We start from the raw sequence: 19,630 nt of genomic DNA, 5'->3' as shown, positions 1-19,630 counted from the left end.
AACATTCTTATACCCGTGGCTGTGGGTTTCTCTAGGATAACACGTAGGAGTGGAATTTCTGGATCTCCGGCCTTGGGCGTTTTCACTTTGATGAGAGATTCGTAAACTGCTCCATCTTGCCCACCAACTAAACACTTCAATAATGGGCAGCGTCTGGGGCACCTGGGTGGCTCAGTGGTTGAGCATCTGCCTGTGGCTCAGGTTGTGACCCCAGGGCCCTGGGATCGAGTCCCACATCAGGATCCCTGCAGGAGCCTACTTCTCCCTCTGCCTGTGTCTCTGCCTCTCATGAATAAATTAATAAAATCTTAATAAAGAAAACAAAACGCGGCATCTAGGGTTTCTGGATGCTCCACATTCTCACTAGCACTTGATTCTGAGAGATGATGAATGTAATATGAGAATTTGAATTTACCCTTTAGAGAAGGAAAGGCTCTTTTTGTCATTTGAGTTTGTATTGGGAGTGTACTTGTTCATATCCTTTGCCCATTTTTCTGTTACATTATTCAACTTTTCTTATCATCTGAAGGAACTATCTATCTATCTATCTATCTATCTATCTATCTATCTATGATTTTCTTTTTAAGTAATCCCTTCACCAAATATGGGGCTCAAACTTACAACCCAGAGGTGGAAAGTCTCACGCTCCAGCCAGGGGCCCCAGGCACTGTTTATTCTTGATCCAAATCCTGTTTCAGTTATATTAGCTGAAAATATCTTTGATAAGATTGCAGCTTGTCTTTTCACTTTCTTTAGAGTCTCTTTTGTTGTACAGAAGTTTAGAGTTATGCGGAAGTTACATTCTGGTTAAACTACAAATCAGGTCGTTAAATTTCCTAATCTTTTACTTTATGGTTTGTGCTTATTGCATCTTGTCCATAAAATCTTGCAGTACCCTGAGACCATAAAGTTATTATACTAAATATTTTCTTCAAGTTCTAAAGTTTTCTTTTTCTTTTTTAAATTTTTAAAACAAATGATTTTATTTATTTATTCATGAGAGACACAAAGAGAGAGAGAGAGTCAGAGACACAGGCAGAGGGAGAAGCAGGCTCCATGCAGGGAGCCCGACATGGGACTCCATCTCCAGGATCAGGCCCTGGGCTGAAGGCGGCACTAAACCACTGAGCCACCAGGGCTGCCCCCTAAAGTTTTATTTTTCACATTTAGATGCTTATTCATAGGAATTGATTTTTGTGTGTGGTATGAAATAGAGACACCATTATATTTTTCTTCAGTTGGATAACTAATTGGTCCCACACCATTTATTAAATAAGACTTTCTCTCTTTCTTTCTTTCTTTCTTTCTTTCTTTCTTTCTTTCTTTCTTTTTCTTTCTTTCCAGACATCCTCTCTTGATTGGCATGCAATGCCATTTCTTTTTGTCTCCCATTTCCAAATACACGTAGATCTGTTTCTAGGCTCTGTATACTGTTCCACTTACCTGTCTCTAATAGCCACAGTTAAGCAATAAAGAAAAAATTTTTTAACCCAAGTGAGTGAATCCACAATTTACTAAAATAAAAAGTTTAATTTTTAAAAAAGCCCCCAAAAGAAATGGTTGGACTTATTGATTAATATATTTCATTTAATCCAATACAATCCAATATTGGGTTATATATATATATATATATATATTGAATTATATATATATTGGATTTTACATATGTATAATTTCAGTAATCATTTCAACATCTAGTCAATAAAAAACAATGAGATATTTCTTGTTCTTTTTTAATACATAGTTTTCAAAATATGATGTGTATTTTATACATACAATGCATCTTAATTTGAACCAGCCACATTTCCAATGCTCAGTGGTCACATGTGGCTGGTGGGTAGCTACCATCTTTGACAGTGTACCTACAGCTTTATATATTGTACAGCATGTCTTTCTCATAGTATAGTTCTTTAAAAACCATCTTGTCTATTCTCATTATTCACTTATATAAATTTTAGGATAATGCTGAATAGGACAGGAAAAAGGTTTGGGACCAATGGTATATTTGTCTCCTTCACTGGATTTTAGTAAAAGCAACTACCATATTTTGAGTACTTGCAATTTGCCAAGTACTGTGCTAAGTGGCTTTGTACTATTGAGCTTTTAATTGAAACTCCATTGAATTTATTGATTAATTTGGGAAGAACTGACATCTCTACATAATAAATCCTTCTGCTATGGATATGACACACTGATTATATAGGTCTGCTTTTATGTTTTTCAATAAAGTTAGATCATTTCAATAATCCAAAGTCTTTTGTTAGATTCATTCTTAGATAATTTATAATTGTTACTGTAATTTTTAAAACGGAATCTTCTCATTTCTTGATGTTAGTGTACACAAACTAAATGCTTTTAATGTATTGAAAATGCTAAATTCTCTTATTGCATGTTTTTAATTTGTTTTATTGCATTGTTAGGGCCTCCAGTATAATATCATATAGAAGCAGTAATAATGTGCATATCAGATAGGGTTTTAGTTTGTCAGTGAGTAGCTGAGGCACAAAATAATAGTAGCTTGAACAAGATAGATTATTCCTCAGTTCTGTGGAAGTCCAGATGTAGAGTATCTAAGGTTAGGATGGCAGCTCTTCCCCACAGCAGCCCTCAGGAATCTAGGCCCTTCAGCTTCTGCTCTCTCATCTCTGTGAGGTCTACACCCTCATGGTCCAAGATGGTTGCCACAGCTCCAGCCACAAGTCCTCGTTACAGAAAGACCAAGCAAGGGGACAAAGGAGAAAAGGGAGTAAAAGTCTGGTGCAGCTGTCCTTTAAGAAAAGATCCTGGAAGCTGCCACATTACATTTCTGATTGTATTTCATTTACCAAAACATATGTCTGTGGTTTCACCTAAGTTGACATTAATCTCTTGGGAGGGCATCTATGTGAAATAGATGGAGGGCGTCAAATGAAAATGGAAGTTCTATTACAAAGGAAGATCAGGAGACTAGATGATATTGGACAATTCACAGCCTCTGCCAGTGGACAACCTTGTTTATTCTTCACTTTAAAGGGATTCTTTGACCTCTTTAAGCATGATATCTGCTTTGGATTTTTGGTAGGTAGCTTTTACGAGGTTTTAATTTTTTTTTTTTTTTAAGTAAGCTAGAAATTTTGTCTGTTTTTCAAGTGGTGTTGAGTATCTTTAATTGCTTTTTGTGCACCTACTGAGAAAGTCACATTTTTCTCTCCCCAAATCTGCTAATTCATAAATAAATATTCTCAGGTTAAACCATTCTTGCATTCCTAGGATAAACCTAACTTGGTCATGATGTAATAGATATATATTTTATACATTGCTGAGACTTTAAAAATTGTGGTAAAATACAAAAAAACATAAAATTTGCCACTTTAGCCATTTTTTAATGTACAATTCAGAGGCATTAAGTGTATTCATACTGTTATGCAACCATCCCTTGAATTCTTTCATATTCCCCTACTGAGTGTCTGTACCCGTTAGAAAATAACCTTCCACACCTCTCTTCTCCCCAGTTCTGGTAACCACCATTTTACTTTTTGTCTCTACAAATTTGGCTGTTCTAGGTTCCTCATTTAAATGGAACTTGTCATTTTGTGATTGGCTTACTTCATTTAGCATGAAGTCCTGAAGGTTCCTTCATGTTACAGCATATCAGAATTCCCTTCTTTTTAAAAGCTGAATAAGATTCCATTATACGTATATATCACATTTTTGGTTTGTGTGTACATCACATTTTGTATGTTTTTCACAAACACATATTTGTTTGCTATCGGTCAATTGACACTTGGGTTGCTTCTACCTTTTGGCTGTTGTGAATAACATTGCTATGAAATGGGTATAAAACATCTTTCAGACCATGTTCTTAATTTTTTTGGGTGTATGCTGAGAAGTGGAATTACTGAATCATATGATAATTCTATTTTTAATTTTTTAAGGAATTGCTATATTGCTTTCCATGGTAGTTGAGTTATTTTATATTCCTACCAGCTGATCAAAAGGGTCCTATTTCTCCCTATCTCTGCCAACACTTGTTATTATCTGTTTTTTTTTTATACTATCCATTCTAACGGGTATGAAGTGGTATCTCATTGTGGTTTTGCATTGATTTACATTTCACTAATGATTAGTAGTGGTACGGAGCATCTTTTCATGTGTTTCTTGGTCATTTGTATATCTTTGAAGAAATGTCTATTCACATCTTTTGCCCACTTTAAAATCTGGTATTTGTTATTGTTGTTGAGTTGTAAGAATTTACATACTCTGGATATGAACCCCTATCAGACACATGATTTGCAAAGACTTTCTCCCATTCCAGCTATTGCTTTCTTACATTGTTATAGTGTTCTTTGGTGCACAAAGGTTGTTAATTTCAATGCAGTCCAATTAATCTATTTTTTCTTTTGTTTCCTGTGCTTTTGGTGTGATATCCAAAAAAATCACTCCCAGATCCAGTGTCATGAATATTTTCTCCTATGTTTTCTTCTAAGAGTTTTAGAATTTATGTTTAGGTCTTGATCCATTTTGTGTTAGTATTTGCATATGGTGTAAGCTGAGAGTCCAGTTTCATTTGTTTGCAGGTGGATCTCCAGTTTATCCAACACGAATTTGGTTTTGTTCAAATTTTATTTAAGACTTCTGTACCTGGGAGATGCTACTGTGATTTAACCTTTGGTTGATTGCTGGAATCCTTTCATTATCCTTCCTGACAGGTGGTTACTTAGCTTGGGCTTGATGCTTCCAGTGACAAGACGCTCACAACTTAATAAAGCAGCTTCTCCCCTGGTAGAACTACTGTATCTAGCAGAAAAATCTTAATTTGTGGCAAAAACCTTCCTCTCTGGAGCATTCATTTGTTGGTCCTGGCCTGGACCAACAGGCTATTTTCTGGGGCTATAAGAAGAGATAAGCATTCTTTCCCAAAGCAAAGTATTTTGACTTAAGTAACAGAAGTATATGATAGGGAACTATATGCCAGGTTATAATGTTTATCACATTTATTCCATGAAGTAATTGATTAACAAGTCCTATCACTGATTCCGATTTTGCAGATGAAGCAAATAAGGCTTAAAGAGCATATGATTTTCACAAGTCAGTTATGTAAATGGTAGCACTGATATTTCAAAAGCAGTGGCCTTGATTATTCTGTCATGCTTCCCCATTCCTCATCCCCAACAGCCAGCCCAGAACTCCTTTGGTTCTTTATTTATTTATTCATGAGAGAAGCAGAGACAGAGGCAGAGGGAGAAGCAGGCTCCCTTTGGGGAGCCCGATGGGGAACTGGATCCCTGGACCTGGGATCACGCCCTGAGCCCAAGGCAGATGCTCAACCACTGAGTCACCGAGGCGCCCCTCCTTTGTTTCTTTAATTATTCTTCAAGAGACATGGTTTTCTCATCCTGTTTCATCCTATGACACAGGAGGTCTTCATATATTTTGCATATTAATTCCTTATCAGATATATGATTTGCAAATATTTTCTTCCATTCCATAAGTTGCCTTTTCATTTTGTTGATGACTTCCTTTTATGGACAGAAGCTTTTTCGTTTGACATAGTCCCACCTGTTTATTTTTGTTGTCTTTGCTTTTGGTGTCACATGTATGGTCTTTAAGGGGAGGATACAGAGGACTTCTTAGCTCCTTTGACCTGAGCACTACCTCCTCCCTGATGTCACATGAAACCAGGTGAGAGGTGTGGGCAGCTGCTGCCGAGTGAAACCTCTAGAACTTACTCGCGTCATCTGCCACTAAGGCAGCTCTTCCCAGCCACACTGTCCAGATGATTTATTTTCAACCAATGTGGAGGATTTCTTATTCCTCTTCATGGAGTTCAAACATTTCTCAAATCCATGTGGATCTTGATCCTGCCATTATTTGATAGTTCACACCTGTGCAGAACTCACTGTGTGCCAGGCATAGTTCTAAGTCTTTTCTGTATATTAGCATGGATAATCCCCATAATATCCCAATGACATACATATCATTATCATCCCTATTTTGCCAATTAAAAATTAGTCACAGAGCAGTTAAGTAACTCACCTAAGGTCACACAGCCAGTCTGTGGCAGAACCAGAATTCAAGCCCAGAAAGCCAGGCTCCAGATTTTGTGCTCTCAGCCTCTATACTGTGCTGCCTCCAAGCATCTGACAGTCTCAGCCAGCTTTTTTTTTTTTGGGGGGGGGGGTCCAAAAGGTTGCCACACACCTAGGGACCTCCTTTTTTTTTTTTTTAAACAAAGAGACAATAGACCAAGGGCCAAATGTCTTGAAAGGCAACAGTATTATATAATATAATGGTTTATTTCATTCTTATTTCCCCATTGCTTTCTACTTATGATGCTAGTGTTTCATTTGGAAATAATAATTTCCTCTGAAAATAAATCTGAATTAAAGCAAGTGAGTTGATGTAAGAGAAATATTAAGTAATAGTACAGGTGGTTTTCAGATATGACAACAATCATAATGATCATAGGAAATTCAGTGATCTTTGGAAAGATCACAGTCAGTCAAGTTAGGTGAGGCTGGGTTGCAGTGACAAAAAGCCCCAGTCTCAGTGGCTTAACACTGCTGAGCATATCGATCACCTATAGTACCTGCCCATCAGAGGCCCACAGGGTGCACTCCTCATCCTGGTGACTCCATATCCACACTTGCTTCCATTATGACCCCGGCGCTGGCTCTTCAAGCTCCTGCCCAAGTGTGACACACCTCTTTCTGCTCTTGTTTCATCGGCCAGAACAAGCCATGTGGTCACATCTAACTTCAAAGGAAGCAAGAAAGTGGTCATGTGCCTGAGATGAGAGAAGTAGAACTGTTGAGAACAGCCCACAGATAGGCTATGAATAAAGGAGCAGGTCTAGAAAGGTAGACTGAGTCACCTGATTCGTCTGTCTTTGACCACTATGACCAGCCTCCCCAAGTGGCCTTTATATCTGTTCTCAGACAAGGGACTCTGGTCTACCAACGAGAAGACAGTCTGACAAGACTGTTCTGTTAAGCCAATACTGCTCCGAGGCAGAACTCAAGCTTTCTTTTAGATGGGAGTGCTGTTGTTTCATAAGCAGTGTGGGCTGAACTGTGTGGTCCGGTTTTCTTTGTTCCCTGAAGGTAGATGCAGCAGTGTGGGCTTCGGCAGGGATAGGATTTGGTTTTGTCACTACTTTGAAAAGCTATGCAGAGAAGGGAATTGGAAAGGAGAGGATTCCAAGGATAGGGTCCAAAGAACTATTTTCCAGGCAAAGAAAAAAGAATGTGCTACGATCCCGAGATGGAAACACGAGCAAATGAAAGGCCATTGTGGCAGCAGCCGCTGGGATTGGAGTGAGTGGGATAAAATGGAGTTGGAGATGTAAGGATAGAGACACAAGGTCATCAAGACCTCACAGTCTAGAGGAGTTTTGAATTGTACGAGTCTTATTATGAGTGCATGAGAAACCACAGAAGCTTCAGTAAGGGAGGGATCTGATCAGACCTGTGCGGATCATCCCAGGCCCTTGGGTGAAGAGTGGGTGATAGGGGAGCCAGCACCTGTGAGAACAGAAGTGCAGAGACTTTTGCAGACCCGCAGAGATTATATTGACGTGGACCAGGTTGGCTGTGTGGGGATGACAACACGATGGAAATCTGAGATCCATTTGGAGGTGGCAAGAACTGGATTTCCTGATGATCCAGAAGGGATGGGAGGAAGAACACAAAGACAGTGACTCCCAGGGTTTGGGTTTGAATATCGGAGATGGGGATGGGGTGATGAACCATGACAACTGTAGGTGGGATTGCTATTGTTCTCTTTCAAAGACTGAGGAAAGGGGCGTGAGCGAACCGGCCTTCAAACCCTAGTGACTAAACTCCCAATTTAGGTGTGTCTACTCCAAAGAGCATACTTTCCCCACTCTCCCAGACAACTACCTTAATTTTTAGACTGGGGGGGGGGGGGGTATTGAATGCTTTTTAAATTTTTATTTATTTTTTTATTTAATGCTTTTACTATCATTCAATATTAAAATACATAAACGCCCCTGAATGTAAATGCAGACTTCCAATGGAGCCGGTACAAAGCTTGGGAGCCTGCTTAAAGACGCCGGCGCGTAGGGAATACACATTTCCTAGCTGATGAGACGTGAGGAGTGTTAAAGCCCGACTCCCGGGTCGGGGCGGTCGCCCAGTGCGGGTGTGATGGGCGGGACGCGAGCGGGCTCGGCAGCAAACCTCAGCGAGTCGTGATTGGTCGTCGGGCCTCCTCGGCCTGTGATTGGTGGGGTTGTGACGCTACTTCCCCTCTGATTGGCTGAGCCCGCGAGGGCGCTGAGAAGTTGCCGAGCGCCAGTCCAGCGTTGGCCACTAGGTGGAGCCCGGGATGCGCAAAGCGAGGCGCTGCCGCGAGTCGGGGCCGCTTCCTCCCGGAGGCCCTCCGGTTCTGCGGCGGCGCTGCTCCTTGCGCTGTGCCCTCAGGCCACCGCGGGGCGGGCTGGGGGACCGTGTTAGGACTCCCAGCTCCAGCGCGGGTGGCCGCGCTCCTCCGCATGGCCCCTCTGACCCCTTCGTCTGGCTCCCAGCTCCGCAGAGGACTGTGGCTGAGCGAGGGTTGGGGTAGCGAGTTTGCGAAGGTTTGTGAAGGGCCGGATCCAAAATGCAAAATTGTGGGGTCTATGGGAGGAGACGCGGCCTCGCCCCTTCCGACCACGGCGCCCTCGGGCCCCCGGAGCCCCCGGGCCCCCGGAGCCCCCCTCTCTAGAACAGCCTCCACCGCGCCCTTTCGGATCCTTAAAGGACTTTTGCAAAGGAGGGTCCCGCTGGAGCTTAGGACTGTGCCCTGCGGCTCGGGGCCACTAGCTCTCGTCCCCAGGCCCTGGCGCGACCTGCTGTTTGATGGTCTTGCTACTGCACTGCATCACCATTTGAAATTCGAGTCTTTTAAAAAATGTATTTCCTTGCTTACTATCTGGCTATCACGACACTCCACGTGCCCAGTGACATGTGCATTTGAGATAAACAACTTATTTTTTAAGTGTAAGTATGCTTCCTGCCTTATTTGGTACGTATTTATACTAAAAATGCATTGTTTATCTTCAGTGTCATTGGCCACCCTGTATTCTTATTTGCTAAAACCGCAACCGAGCAGGGGCTGGCTCTTGCCTGTTGGCTTCACAGCTGTGGCTCCACACCAGCAGGGCAATGGGAGGTGGTGAATACATGGTAAATGATGGCGTGGATGAGTTCCTGCCTTTCTTCCCTCATCCGACTCGCCCACTATGTGAAGTTCCAGCTGGGTCCTGGGAATCGCACAGTAAATGGGACACAGTCTGATGGAGGAGGCAGGAGCCACCATTTGGTTACACTGTGATGATCTAAGGTGTTGGGGGCTGTGTGGGCACAGAGGAGGAGCCTGCAGGCCTGCGAGAGGAAGATGATGAAGATGGGACTTGGTGGGGGGAAGGGGAGAAAAGAAAGGTGTGACAGCTGCTCTGGGCAGAAGGCCTGGCATGTGCAAAGGCCAGAGCCAAGGGGAGGCTGTGGGATTCTGAAAGCTGCCAGTGGCTGGGGGGGGGGGGGGGGCTGTCAGAAAGAGCTGAGGAGGGACACTTGTTCACTGAGCATCCCTACCCACCGATCAGGCACAGTGATGATGCTTGGTTGGTATTATTGTGCCCATTGCACAGATGAGGGGACTGAGACTCAGAGAAATGAAATGCCTGGTCTGAGTTTACAGTCAGAATGAGAAAAGCTGAGCTTCAAGCTCATGTTTGACAGACTCTGAAGCCTGTACTGTTCTGGAAAAGCTCCTGGGTTAAGGATTGGAACCCTAATTGGAGGATGAAGAAACAGCCTCAGAAAGGTGACAGGGCCATCGCTGTGACTATGGCTCCTCCAACTTAATAGGAAAACACTGAGGTGGGATGAAGGGTATGGCTTGTCTCGAGCCCTCTGAGACGACGGGAGGGCTGGGGAGGACCCAGGAGTCGAGGCTGCTGTATTTCCTACTCCTGTTTGGGTTGGGTCTCCGGGACCCCCTTGCTGAGCCCTGTGGCTAATTCCTTGCATGGGTCCTGGGCGGGTCCACCGTTTCCATGGAGACCGCCTCCTCTCCTCCCTGAAATCTCATTGTGACCAGTATTAAGAGATTAACATTGCCTGGCAGCCCTCAAAGGGTACTGGGTGCCAGGGTGGCGGCAGGAGCCCCCTCAAGGATGAAGAGGTTGCTCACTGTGCGGGACCCCATAGCACCAGGAGGAGGATGTCAGACTGGGGCCAGGGCTTCCCCCAGCACCCCCCAGGTATGGTCCCTACTCCACTTCTACCTGGAGAGGAGGACAGGGTGGTGGAAGAGAGACATGGGACCAAGGGGAGGAGTCCAGATTTTGGAGCAATTAGAGGCCTGGCACCCTTCGCCCCCAACCCAGGAAGGCCCAGGGTCCTTGATGCCATTCTGATGGTGGCAGATCCAGGTGAGGGGAGCCTCACAGAGTCTTATAGCTAAAGACCAACTACCTAATCTTTGTTTTGCAGTTTAGGAAACTGAGGCACAGAGAAGGGAAGTGAGTGCTTGGCCAAAGTCAAGGAGTTAGTGAACAGAAGCAGGTGGACAATCCAGAGGCAGCCCTGAGTTTGCCTGAGCAGAAAACACTGGCGAAGACAGCACTGCTCCCTCCTCCTTGAATTCTAAATGTTCCTCCCTGACCTCCAGGAAGGGGGTCCCCTCAGTCTCTTTCCCCTGGGCCTGTCCCATTGGCCATGCTTCCCTCCCCTCCCTCCCGCTCCTCCTCCTGATTCTCCCTGCCTCTCCTGCACAGCCTGACTCTGGCACAGAGTTCCTGATAGGCTCCACTCCAAAGGAGGACATGGCCACCAGGTCCTAACTGTCCCCATCCAGGGGACATTTCCCGGCTGGGTCACCATCTGGATGACTTTAGACATTCTTTTGTTCCCCTCTGTTTCTTTGGGGTCCGACACAGTGAGGGCCCTGACAACCCACTCCCACCCCACCTGTTGCCAGGCCAGCTCCGGAGAGATTTAGGTCAGGCTCCAAAGCTCACTGGGCCAGGTTTCCTGGAAGGCCACATTGGGGCAGGGGATAAACACAGCTCCGGAGCCAGGTAGAGATAACTCAAACACTCAGCAATCTGGGCCTCAGTGTCCTCGCTGGTGAAGGGAGACAATAACTCTTCCTTCCTCAAAGCTTGTTCTCAACTGCTGCGGAAGAGTGTGCAGCCTGCTATGAGAGACCAAAGCAAAGTGCAGAACAGTGCGTGGGGCAAGGGTGCTAAGACACGGCCTCCTATGCTGCTGGGTTGGCAGGAAATGAGTGTGCAAGAGGCTAAGGAAGCAAGAGAAGTGGTGGCCTGTGGTGAGGAGGGGCAGTGGCCTGGTGGGCAGTGTGGGAGGGGACCAAGACCTCTCAACGTGCACCTTTTTGTTTTGTTTTGTTTTGCTTTTTGAGCCACGTGAATGTAGTACGGATTCAAAAAATAATAATTCAAAAATTTTAACGAAATAGGTAAAACATCAAGTGGTAATAATAATAATAATTGCACCTGCCTCAATAATATGAAAGGCATTCGGCCAAAGCTGAGAACAAAGTACGAGGACTTGACACAAAGAACAGAGAAAGCCTGCCCTCGAGTCTGAATTTTTGACCTGGAAAGGCCCTTTATTTTAAGTCAATCTCGTTTTATCGGTAGCAAAATAATGGTCCTTGGTACCAAGAATCAGGAGCTCCCTGCATCCGGCCACAGTGCCAGGTGCTGTCTGAATCGGGATTCAGTCTACCAGGGAATCGGAAATCTCACTGAATCGGGATTCTGTCTACCAGGAAGCTATCATCGTTCCCATGGGGGATGTTGGGGAAACTGAGCCTCACTGAAGTTGCAACTAGTGAGTCACAGAACAGGGATGCATGTCTAGGCCTTTCTAGCTCCCATAGTGTGTCTCAATCTTGGCTGCACATCAGAATCGCCTAGAGACTTTAAAAAATATGGATGCCTAGCACCCAGCCACCTCAATCCCAAGATTTGATCATTGGTCTGTGATGGAGCCTGAGCATCAGTATTTTTTTAAAGGTCCCAGGTGATTCTGATTCACTGTCAGATTTGAATCTCTGCTTTATGCTAGACAACTTTTCTTTCTTTCTTTTTTTTTTTTTTTGAAGATTTATTTATTTATTCATGATAGACATAGAGAAAGAGAGAGGCAGAGACACACAAGGAGAAGCAGGCTCCATGCCGGGAGCCCGACGCGGGACTCGATCCCAGGACTCCAGGATCGCGCCCTGGGCCAAAGGCAGGCACCAAACTGCTGAGCCACCCAGGGATCCCCGCTAGACAATTTTTCAAACAGGAGACCAAAGCCAAGGAGGGAAATGACTTTGCCTAAGGTCGCACAGTGGCTGGAAGCAATGCTGAGGCAGGGCTCTCATGGAGCCTTTGTGAAAATAAATTTAAGAGGCGCTCTCTTCTGGGCAGATAAATCTCCATAGACACTTGCTTTGGTAAATGGAAGATTTCCACACTGGAAATGGAACAGATTTCCACACTGATTCACTTTCTTGCACAAAGAACTTTTGTGCAGTGAGCAACCTGTACAACTAACTGTATGCAGCAACCCTAGCCTGAGTCTCAGGACTCCCAAACACTATATCTCAGTGACCTTCAGGCAAATCCCTGGGGCCCTTCAGTACAAGGGGCAGGGGGAGGGGAGGGTGGGCAGGGAGACCCAGGTGGTTCCTGGGATAGGGGTTCATTCCTTACACCATGACCAAGGTCTGGGCCAGGCAGGGGCTTGCTATCATCCTTCAGGCCCCATAGGGGCTGAGTAGGCCCCATCTAACTCCGAAGGTCACTTGTGCAGATAAAGTCAGGAACATAACCAGGAGGGAGGAGGGACATAAACAGGGGGATGACAACAGCCTCAGCCCAGAAGTCACAAGCCACCTGGCAGGAGGCAGCCCTCAGGGAGGCCCTGCCCACACAGACCCAAGTCCTCCTGGCTTCCCTCCTGATCATTCTCCAGACCATCCACTCTTCCCTAACTCTTGAGCCTTGTGGTCAGCGTCTCCCACAATGCCCTGCTCTCTGGCCAGAGCGGCTTCCCTGTCCTCCTGTCATCACCCACCACGTTGTCCCCTTCTGGATGTTCCCTCTGCCCAAGGATCCATCCCTGACCACCCCTGCCCAGAGACGTGCCCTCCTTCTCAGGGCCTCTCCAGCCCTCACAGTCCATGCACAAAGCCCACATGGGCCTCAGGATGGAGCCTATTTTGTCATCATCCTGGCCAACTTGCCTTGGGCATCGAGTGTCAGCCCTGGAAAGCCAGGGTGGCCCCGGGGTTGGGAGCACAGACTCTGGAGCCAGACCACTCAGGTTGGAATCCCCGCTCCTGTTCCTTATATGTTGAATGAGCTCAGACACATGGCCCAAACCTCTGTGCCTCGGGTCTGAAAAATGGTGATAAAACTATTGCCTGCTTTGTTGATTGGTTGTAAGGATAATGCACTGACCCGTGTAAAGCCCCCCAAACAGCTGCATCAACCCCAGTCGTGGCTGTCTGCGCTCTGCTTCATCCTCACAACCAGCCTGGGAGGTAGGTATTATTTTTCCCAATCACAGGTGAGGGAACAGATTCACGAGAGGTCCCGACTCAGGGAAGGGCCCTGCGTCTCTCTCTGTGGCCTGAGGCTTCCAGAGAGAGGATGTGGCCGAGGAGGTTCTAACCTGGAGCCTCTGGTTTACAGCTCAGGGCTGCTCCTCAGAGGGCCCGCAGGCCCCGGGCCGGGTGGATTCCCCAGGCTCTAGGTGGCTCTGGGCCACCCTGCTTCCAGCCAGCCACGGGAAGGAGGTGCACGGCAGAGCAGGGCGGCTTGCTTACTCCTGTCCAGAACACACCACTGAGTCCGGAGACGGCCCCTGTCTTCCTCAGGCTAGCTGGAGACGCTAAACACCTGGGCAACCTCCTGTCCCTGGACCATCCTGCCCCCCTCCCCCCATCTGCATCGGGAGTGAGGGGCGGAGGCTGGCCCGGCACCCTTCCTGTCCTGTCATCAGCTCTGGCTCTACCTTTCAAAGGAAATGTTAAAAGGAGGACAGCAAAGAGGCACCAGTGTGAGGTGGGGCCTGGGCATTCGTCCCTCAGCTCCTGGGAGCCTCGAATCTCATTTATCTCATTTAAAGGCCGTGGGTGCACATCCTCCTCAGCACTCCCGGGCTCTGACCATGCAGGATTCTAGAATCCCGTGCTCAAAGCTGCCGCTCTGCATCTCTGTTGTAAAGCGCCCCCCCCCCCGCCCCCCCAGCTGCCTTTATCTCTCTTTGGTAACAGAGCAAATTTGCTCAGGACCTAGAGCAGGGGCAACAAGCAGACTGTTGACTCTTGAGCAAAACCTACCCTTTGGAGAGCAGGAGAGGAGGCGCTGGATGTGCGTGGGGAGGCCAGCAGCCTCTTGCATAACCCGGGTGGCCTCCTGCCCACCCAGGCCTTTTCAGGGTTAGGGGTGAGGCAAACCGCAAACTCATGCCCAGTTAATTTTTTAAGGCAAAATCAACAGGCTCAGCAATGATTAGCAGGCAAGTAAGTTCGTCTTAATCGTGCTGAGGACAGGGAGGAAGGAGGCTTCTGGGGGCCCAAGGATGGGGCTGGGTTATCAGTTAACCACATGAATGTTGTTTCCTTCCAAATCCACTGGCCTTCAGCCCCGAGCTCCCTCATCTTCCTCTCGGAAGTCCTCCCGTGGCAACCCAGGGGCCATCACCGACTGAGAGAACTAACGGTCTACCGTGCCGGGTCCCCAGGAGGCACCTGCCAGGGCTGGGATGAAGGACAGGAGTCCTCACAGAGCTTGAGGTCTTCTTTTGAAGGCAAAGCCCCCCTCCACCCAGCCCTCTACCGCTGTGCGGCCTTGAGAAGGTCCCTTCCACTCTCTGGGGCTCAGGGAGGGGCCTGAGGTCTGTGGCTCAACCTACAGCCAGCTGCCACTACCCTGGGGGCCTCAGTGTTTCCATCCACCGAATGGGTGGGTTGGCTGAGACACCCTTTCCAGTCTTGAGGTTCTGGGAGGTCATGACTGGATTAAGCCAATGTAGCCTTATCCAGGCAAGGAGGGTGGTATGGGCAGTGTTTTAGGAATTCAAGGGGGAAGAGAAGATGCCCAGAACAGGGAAGGGGCCTACCTGTTTTCTGCTGTTGCCACCAGCAAGCGACAGATCCCAGCTCCAGGAGAGAGCTGTCTTCTCAGATGGGAGGCAGGGGTCCCTGTGGGGTGAGGCTGCAACCGGCAAACCCCGGTTGGCCCAGGACCCTTCCCCTGGACTCCAGCACTGCCAAGGGAAGCAGCAGGGCCACACCAGCCCTGGGGCCTGCTGGCTGCCTGGACTGGAGTTTGGTCAGTGGTTGGGGACCTATATTGTGAGAAAGTTTAGGACTTTGTCCACAAACTGGAATTTGAAATTTCAAAGGGGCGAAACTGGAGGGCCCTACCCCAGAGTGGAGATGGCTCTTGGCTTCTTTCCCCCACGACTTTTGTTCTTTGTCTTGATAAGTCCGGGTTCCCTGCACCACTCCCCAGGCGGTGGGGGCGGGGTGAGGAGAGACCAGAGATAGTGGGGTGGTAAGAGCCCAGAGGAAGCTGAGATGCCAGGCAGCCTGGGGTGGCCAGTGTCCGGAGGATGCCTCTGAACTTGCAGGTGACCAGGGACAGGCTCCTTGGCTCCTCAGATCCCTGAGCTCCGGACAGTAATGTGATGGAGTCCCCAGCTCCAGCGCTCCAGAACTCTGGTGTTCTTTCTGGAATTCCCAGAGGGAGGCAGTACATAGGGGGTGAAGCCCTTATTAAGCTCTGGAGTCAGCCTTGGGCTCAGATCACAGTCCCCCTTGTGTGGGCTTAGGCAAGTCCCTTCTTTCTCTGGGCCTTAGTTTTGTCATCTGTAAAGCAGAGTGGATAAGATGGGAAGAGTGGAAGGTTCTTAGTACCAGGCCTAGCACAGGCTCTCTCCAGAAACATTAGCCATTACTATAGTTTAAAAGGAAAATGAAGTGGTCCAGGGTGGCAGCGCTCTTAACCACTGTCCACACCAGAGGCTTGAGCACCCTGCCCACAGCTGGGTCTGTGGCAACCCCTCCCCACTGGCTGCCCTAAATGAGCCCTCCTGCCCTTCTAGAGGCCTCTGTCTCTCCATCTATGATATGAAGGAGCTGGACCTCTCCATGAGCTCTGAAATCCTCTGTTATCTGCTAAGAGCCACCACATGTCAAGTGGGGTCAGATAGCCCACGGGGCAGGGCAGAGAGCAAAAGTGGCTGCTGAGCCGATGGCACCGAGGCCAGGATTTGTCCACGGCTGGGCAGGCCATCCCCAGGAGTTCTCCTGAGCAGGGGTCCTGATTGCCACCAATTGTATGACTAGTGGGTCAAGGAGTCAATCACCAGCGATGATAATTGCCCCTGTTGCACCAGATGCCTACACTTGGTCATTTAATGTCTACACCATCCCTGCAAAGAAGGTATCAACCCATTTATCTAATGCCAAAACTAAGGCTAGGAGGAGTGGGACTTGATGTCAGTTTTGGGAAGTTGGCAGCGCCTGGATTTTGACCTAGCTCCTTCTGATTTCAAGGCCTGTGGTTTACCCTCTTGAGTGGTGGAGGGGAGAGGGAAGGAGGGCTAACAACCCTTATATTATTTTATTTAACCTTCACGATAAACTACAAGTTAGGTTCATTTTGCAGAAGGAGAAACCAAGGCTTCAATAGAGTGACTTACTTGAGATCACAGAGCTAGTAGCTCTTACAGGCGGTGTGTTGTTCATATGAGGGAATGTATCTAGAAGATACAGTTTGGGGTCGGCTGAGGGTGAAATAAATCATGTATGTAATCAATTATGGAAGCTCATGTGTCAGTAGTTATAGTCCAAGAGTGGATAGATTTGCATACAGAGGAGGTTGTGATGTGTGGGACGTGGGCGGGGTATGGAACAGGTTTCCAGACTGTAACTCAGAAGCAGGGGATCATGCGTGTTGTGTGTTTGGTGAAGTGTTCATGTCATGCTTTGTGTACTTGGTAGCTTGTCACATATGGACTGTCTACCTTGGTGGTTCTTATGTGTAATGGGTCCTGTGTGTGGCATGACATGACTCACCCCAGTTGACCATAGACTTTATTTAATTCAATCTAAAATGTCATCGATAGAGATTGAAAACTTGCTATTTTTGTTACCAGCGAAACTCTGACACACCAATAATCACATCTCACTTTTGGTAACGAGATCGTGTGCCTCTGAGAACTGACGAGACTCTAGGTGTGTAGGCCAAATATTGCTGGCTTGTGAGAGGAGTAGCTGTGTCTGGCCTATCACAGGTGCCAGACAGGTGGCAGGACCTGGGGCCAGCCCCCAGAGCTATCCTTCCTCCTCTGTGTTTATCCCTTAGTCAGGTCTCTTGCCCAGCTGAGGTCTGTCTTGGCTACTGGAGCCAGAGTCAGATGTCCCCGAGTGGGCACAGGAGGGACCTGCCAGGAATTGAAGTCTCCGTCGGGCCTTTATCAAATCTCTAGATGCAGATTATGTGTGGAGGGGCTCTGTTTTCCTCCCTCTCTGGGTTCTCCCTCCCTGGGGGGTCTTGTTCTGACCAACAGACAAGTGGGCTAAGATCTCCCCATCTTATAGATGTAGCACTTGAGGCCCTGAGAGAGATGTGATTTGAACAAAGTCATCCGAATAGTGACGGAGCTAGCTCCTAAGCCTGAGTCTCCTGACACCAAATCGAGTCTCTCTTCTCTTCCAGAACGATCACTTCCCTATCTCAGCCCTGGAGGGGAAGATGGAAGGGGACAGAACAAGGCTACCCAGGGCAGAGAAGGGACTTCTAATAATTGGAAGAATGAGGAGGATGCCTCTGCCCACCCTTGAACACACACCACCTCTCCCCCTGATATACCCACAGAGAAACCTGCCACCTATTTACTCATTCACTGATTCATTTCCTTTCACTAATTCACTGGCTCATTCCTCCGAACCCTCCATCACTAGCTCACCCCCTCGCCGCTTGCTAACCCGCTCACCCTAATTCATCCCCTCTTGCTCCAGCTGGCAGAGGAGGACAGGCTCCCAGGATCCCGAGTCTAGGCCCTTCTGCCCTTGCCCATGCTTTCTACGTCCTGCATTGCGACCTCACCTCCCAGGAACGCTCGTAGAAGGCAAGCAGGACCAGTAGCAGAACTTGCAGAAATCCTGAAGAATTGATTGCAGAACATTAAACCAAACATGGGGACCTAAGTGTGGGGCCCCGTGCGACCGCTCAGGTGACAGGCCCACAAGGAAAGGCTCCTCTGAAGGAGGCGATGGGTGGAGAGAAGAGGGAGATAGAGACAGAATGGTGGGGGGAGGAGGCTTGGATGCTTGATAAGTGCTGCCTGATACCATCTCCTTTAATACTCGAGCCATCCTTTGAGGTCGATTATGCCTTTTACAGGGGAGGAAACTGAGTCTCTGAGAGGAGAATCATTGACCCAAAGTCACGATTTGGTAGGGGGTAGGCGCCTGAGTGTAATCCAGGTCTCTGGCTGTTGAGGGGGGCGGGGGAAGGAAGCAGGAGTCGGGATGGCAATGGGAGATGGTATCTGGTGGGCCCTGAGAAGCAGGCTGCCGTGGGGGGGCAGGGGAGGAGAACCCCAGGTGAGTCCGTGCTGCCCCCCCCCCCCCCCCCCCCCCCGCCCGAAGGTGGGCAACTGGGAGTTCCCGGAAGGAGGATCTAGAAGATTGGTGTCTGGGGCCTGGGATTTAGGTCTTTAATTCATGTGCCACAAGGCAGCTTTATCTCTTCAAGAGATTGAGGGTAGAAGTCAATGATTTGGGAAGTTACTGAGTCAGGGCATCTAGGCGGTGGGCTGTCAGTGTCTGAGCGCATCAGTGAGGATGCCTGACTTGGGGTGACCGTGACTCGACGGGGTGGCTGAGTCAGGGGCCAAGGGAGTGGCGGCGAGTTCGTGTGCCTGTCTTACAGAAATCCATAACTGGATGTCAGGGAATCGGGGCCCCAAGTGCTGTAATAGCACCCCCGTGTCCACCAGAAACCAACAAACAGCCAAATCCCGGCAGCCCCGCCCAGCCTATCCACCAGTGGGGGAGCCGATTAACCATTAACCCCCACCCCTCCCAGCAGAGCCTCCACCCCTCCGCAGGGGCTAGGCCAGGACTCCCGGCAGATCCTCCCAGAGGACGGTTTGAAACGCAGGAAGGCAGAGAGGGCCCCTGGGAGGAGGCGGTGGGAGGGCGGAGGGCGGGGGCCAGGGCTCTGCCCGAGCCTTTGGGGTGGTCATCCTGGGCAGGGCGAGCGGCTGAGGTGTGGAAGGGGAGGATGCGCCTCTCCAAAACCCTCGTCGACATGGACATGGCTGACTACAGTGCCGCGCTGGACCCAGCCTACACCACCCTTGAGTTCGAGAACGTGCAGGTGTTGACGATGGGCAATGGTAGGTGGGGGCGAGTGTGTCCAGGTGCGCCGCTCGGGAACAGGTATGCCCAGACATGGGAGCGGATCTGCGGCACTCAGTGTTGGGCTGGGAGAAGAGTGATCGAAAACGGCAGGTCGGGCCTGTAGGCCAGTACAGGTGTCTCCAGGTGAGACAGGTGTGCCCAGGTACAGTGACCAGAGGCATTCTGGGTGAGGGGAGGCCTG

General features: G+C 48.4%; 1 protein-coding gene and 1 long non-coding RNA gene across 7 annotated transcripts in view; one reads left to right on the top strand and one right to left on the bottom strand.

Moving 5' to 3' along the window:
• The window catches only part of LOC112920085 (uncharacterized), a 38,873-nt gene extending 23,455 nt beyond the window's left edge, over nucleotides 1-15,418 (bottom strand). The window contains exon 1 of the long non-coding RNA XR_003235016.2: nucleotides 15,132-15,418. This is a non-coding gene — a long non-coding RNA (uncharacterized lncRNA). The remainder of the gene's footprint in view (nucleotides 1-15,131) is intronic.
• Nucleotides 1-19,630, top strand: part of HNF4A (hepatocyte nuclear factor 4 alpha) — a 60,196-nt gene that overhangs the window by 15,182 nt on the left and 25,384 nt on the right. For 2 of the 6 annotated variants that reach the window (XM_025998752.2, XM_025998751.2), the window contains exon 1: nucleotides 19,150-19,424. The exons of 2 other annotated variants lie outside the window; for them this stretch is intronic. In XM_025998752.2, the coding sequence (XP_025854537.1) occupies nucleotides 19,310-19,424 (115 nt within the window). In that variant the 5' untranslated portion in view covers nucleotides 19,150-19,309. Of the gene's footprint in view, nucleotides 1-19,137; nucleotides 19,425-19,630 lie in introns of those variants that run through there. 2 more of the 6 variants (XM_025998750.2, XM_025998749.2) reach the window with 2 other exon arrangements.

The sequence above is a fragment of the Vulpes vulpes genome, chromosome 14 (genome assembly GCF_048418805.1).
Source record: "Vulpes vulpes isolate BD-2025 chromosome 14, VulVul3, whole genome shotgun sequence".
NCBI lineage: Eukaryota > Metazoa > Chordata > Mammalia > Carnivora > Canidae > Vulpes > Vulpes vulpes.
This window is presented reverse-complemented; position numbering and strand designations above follow the sequence as displayed.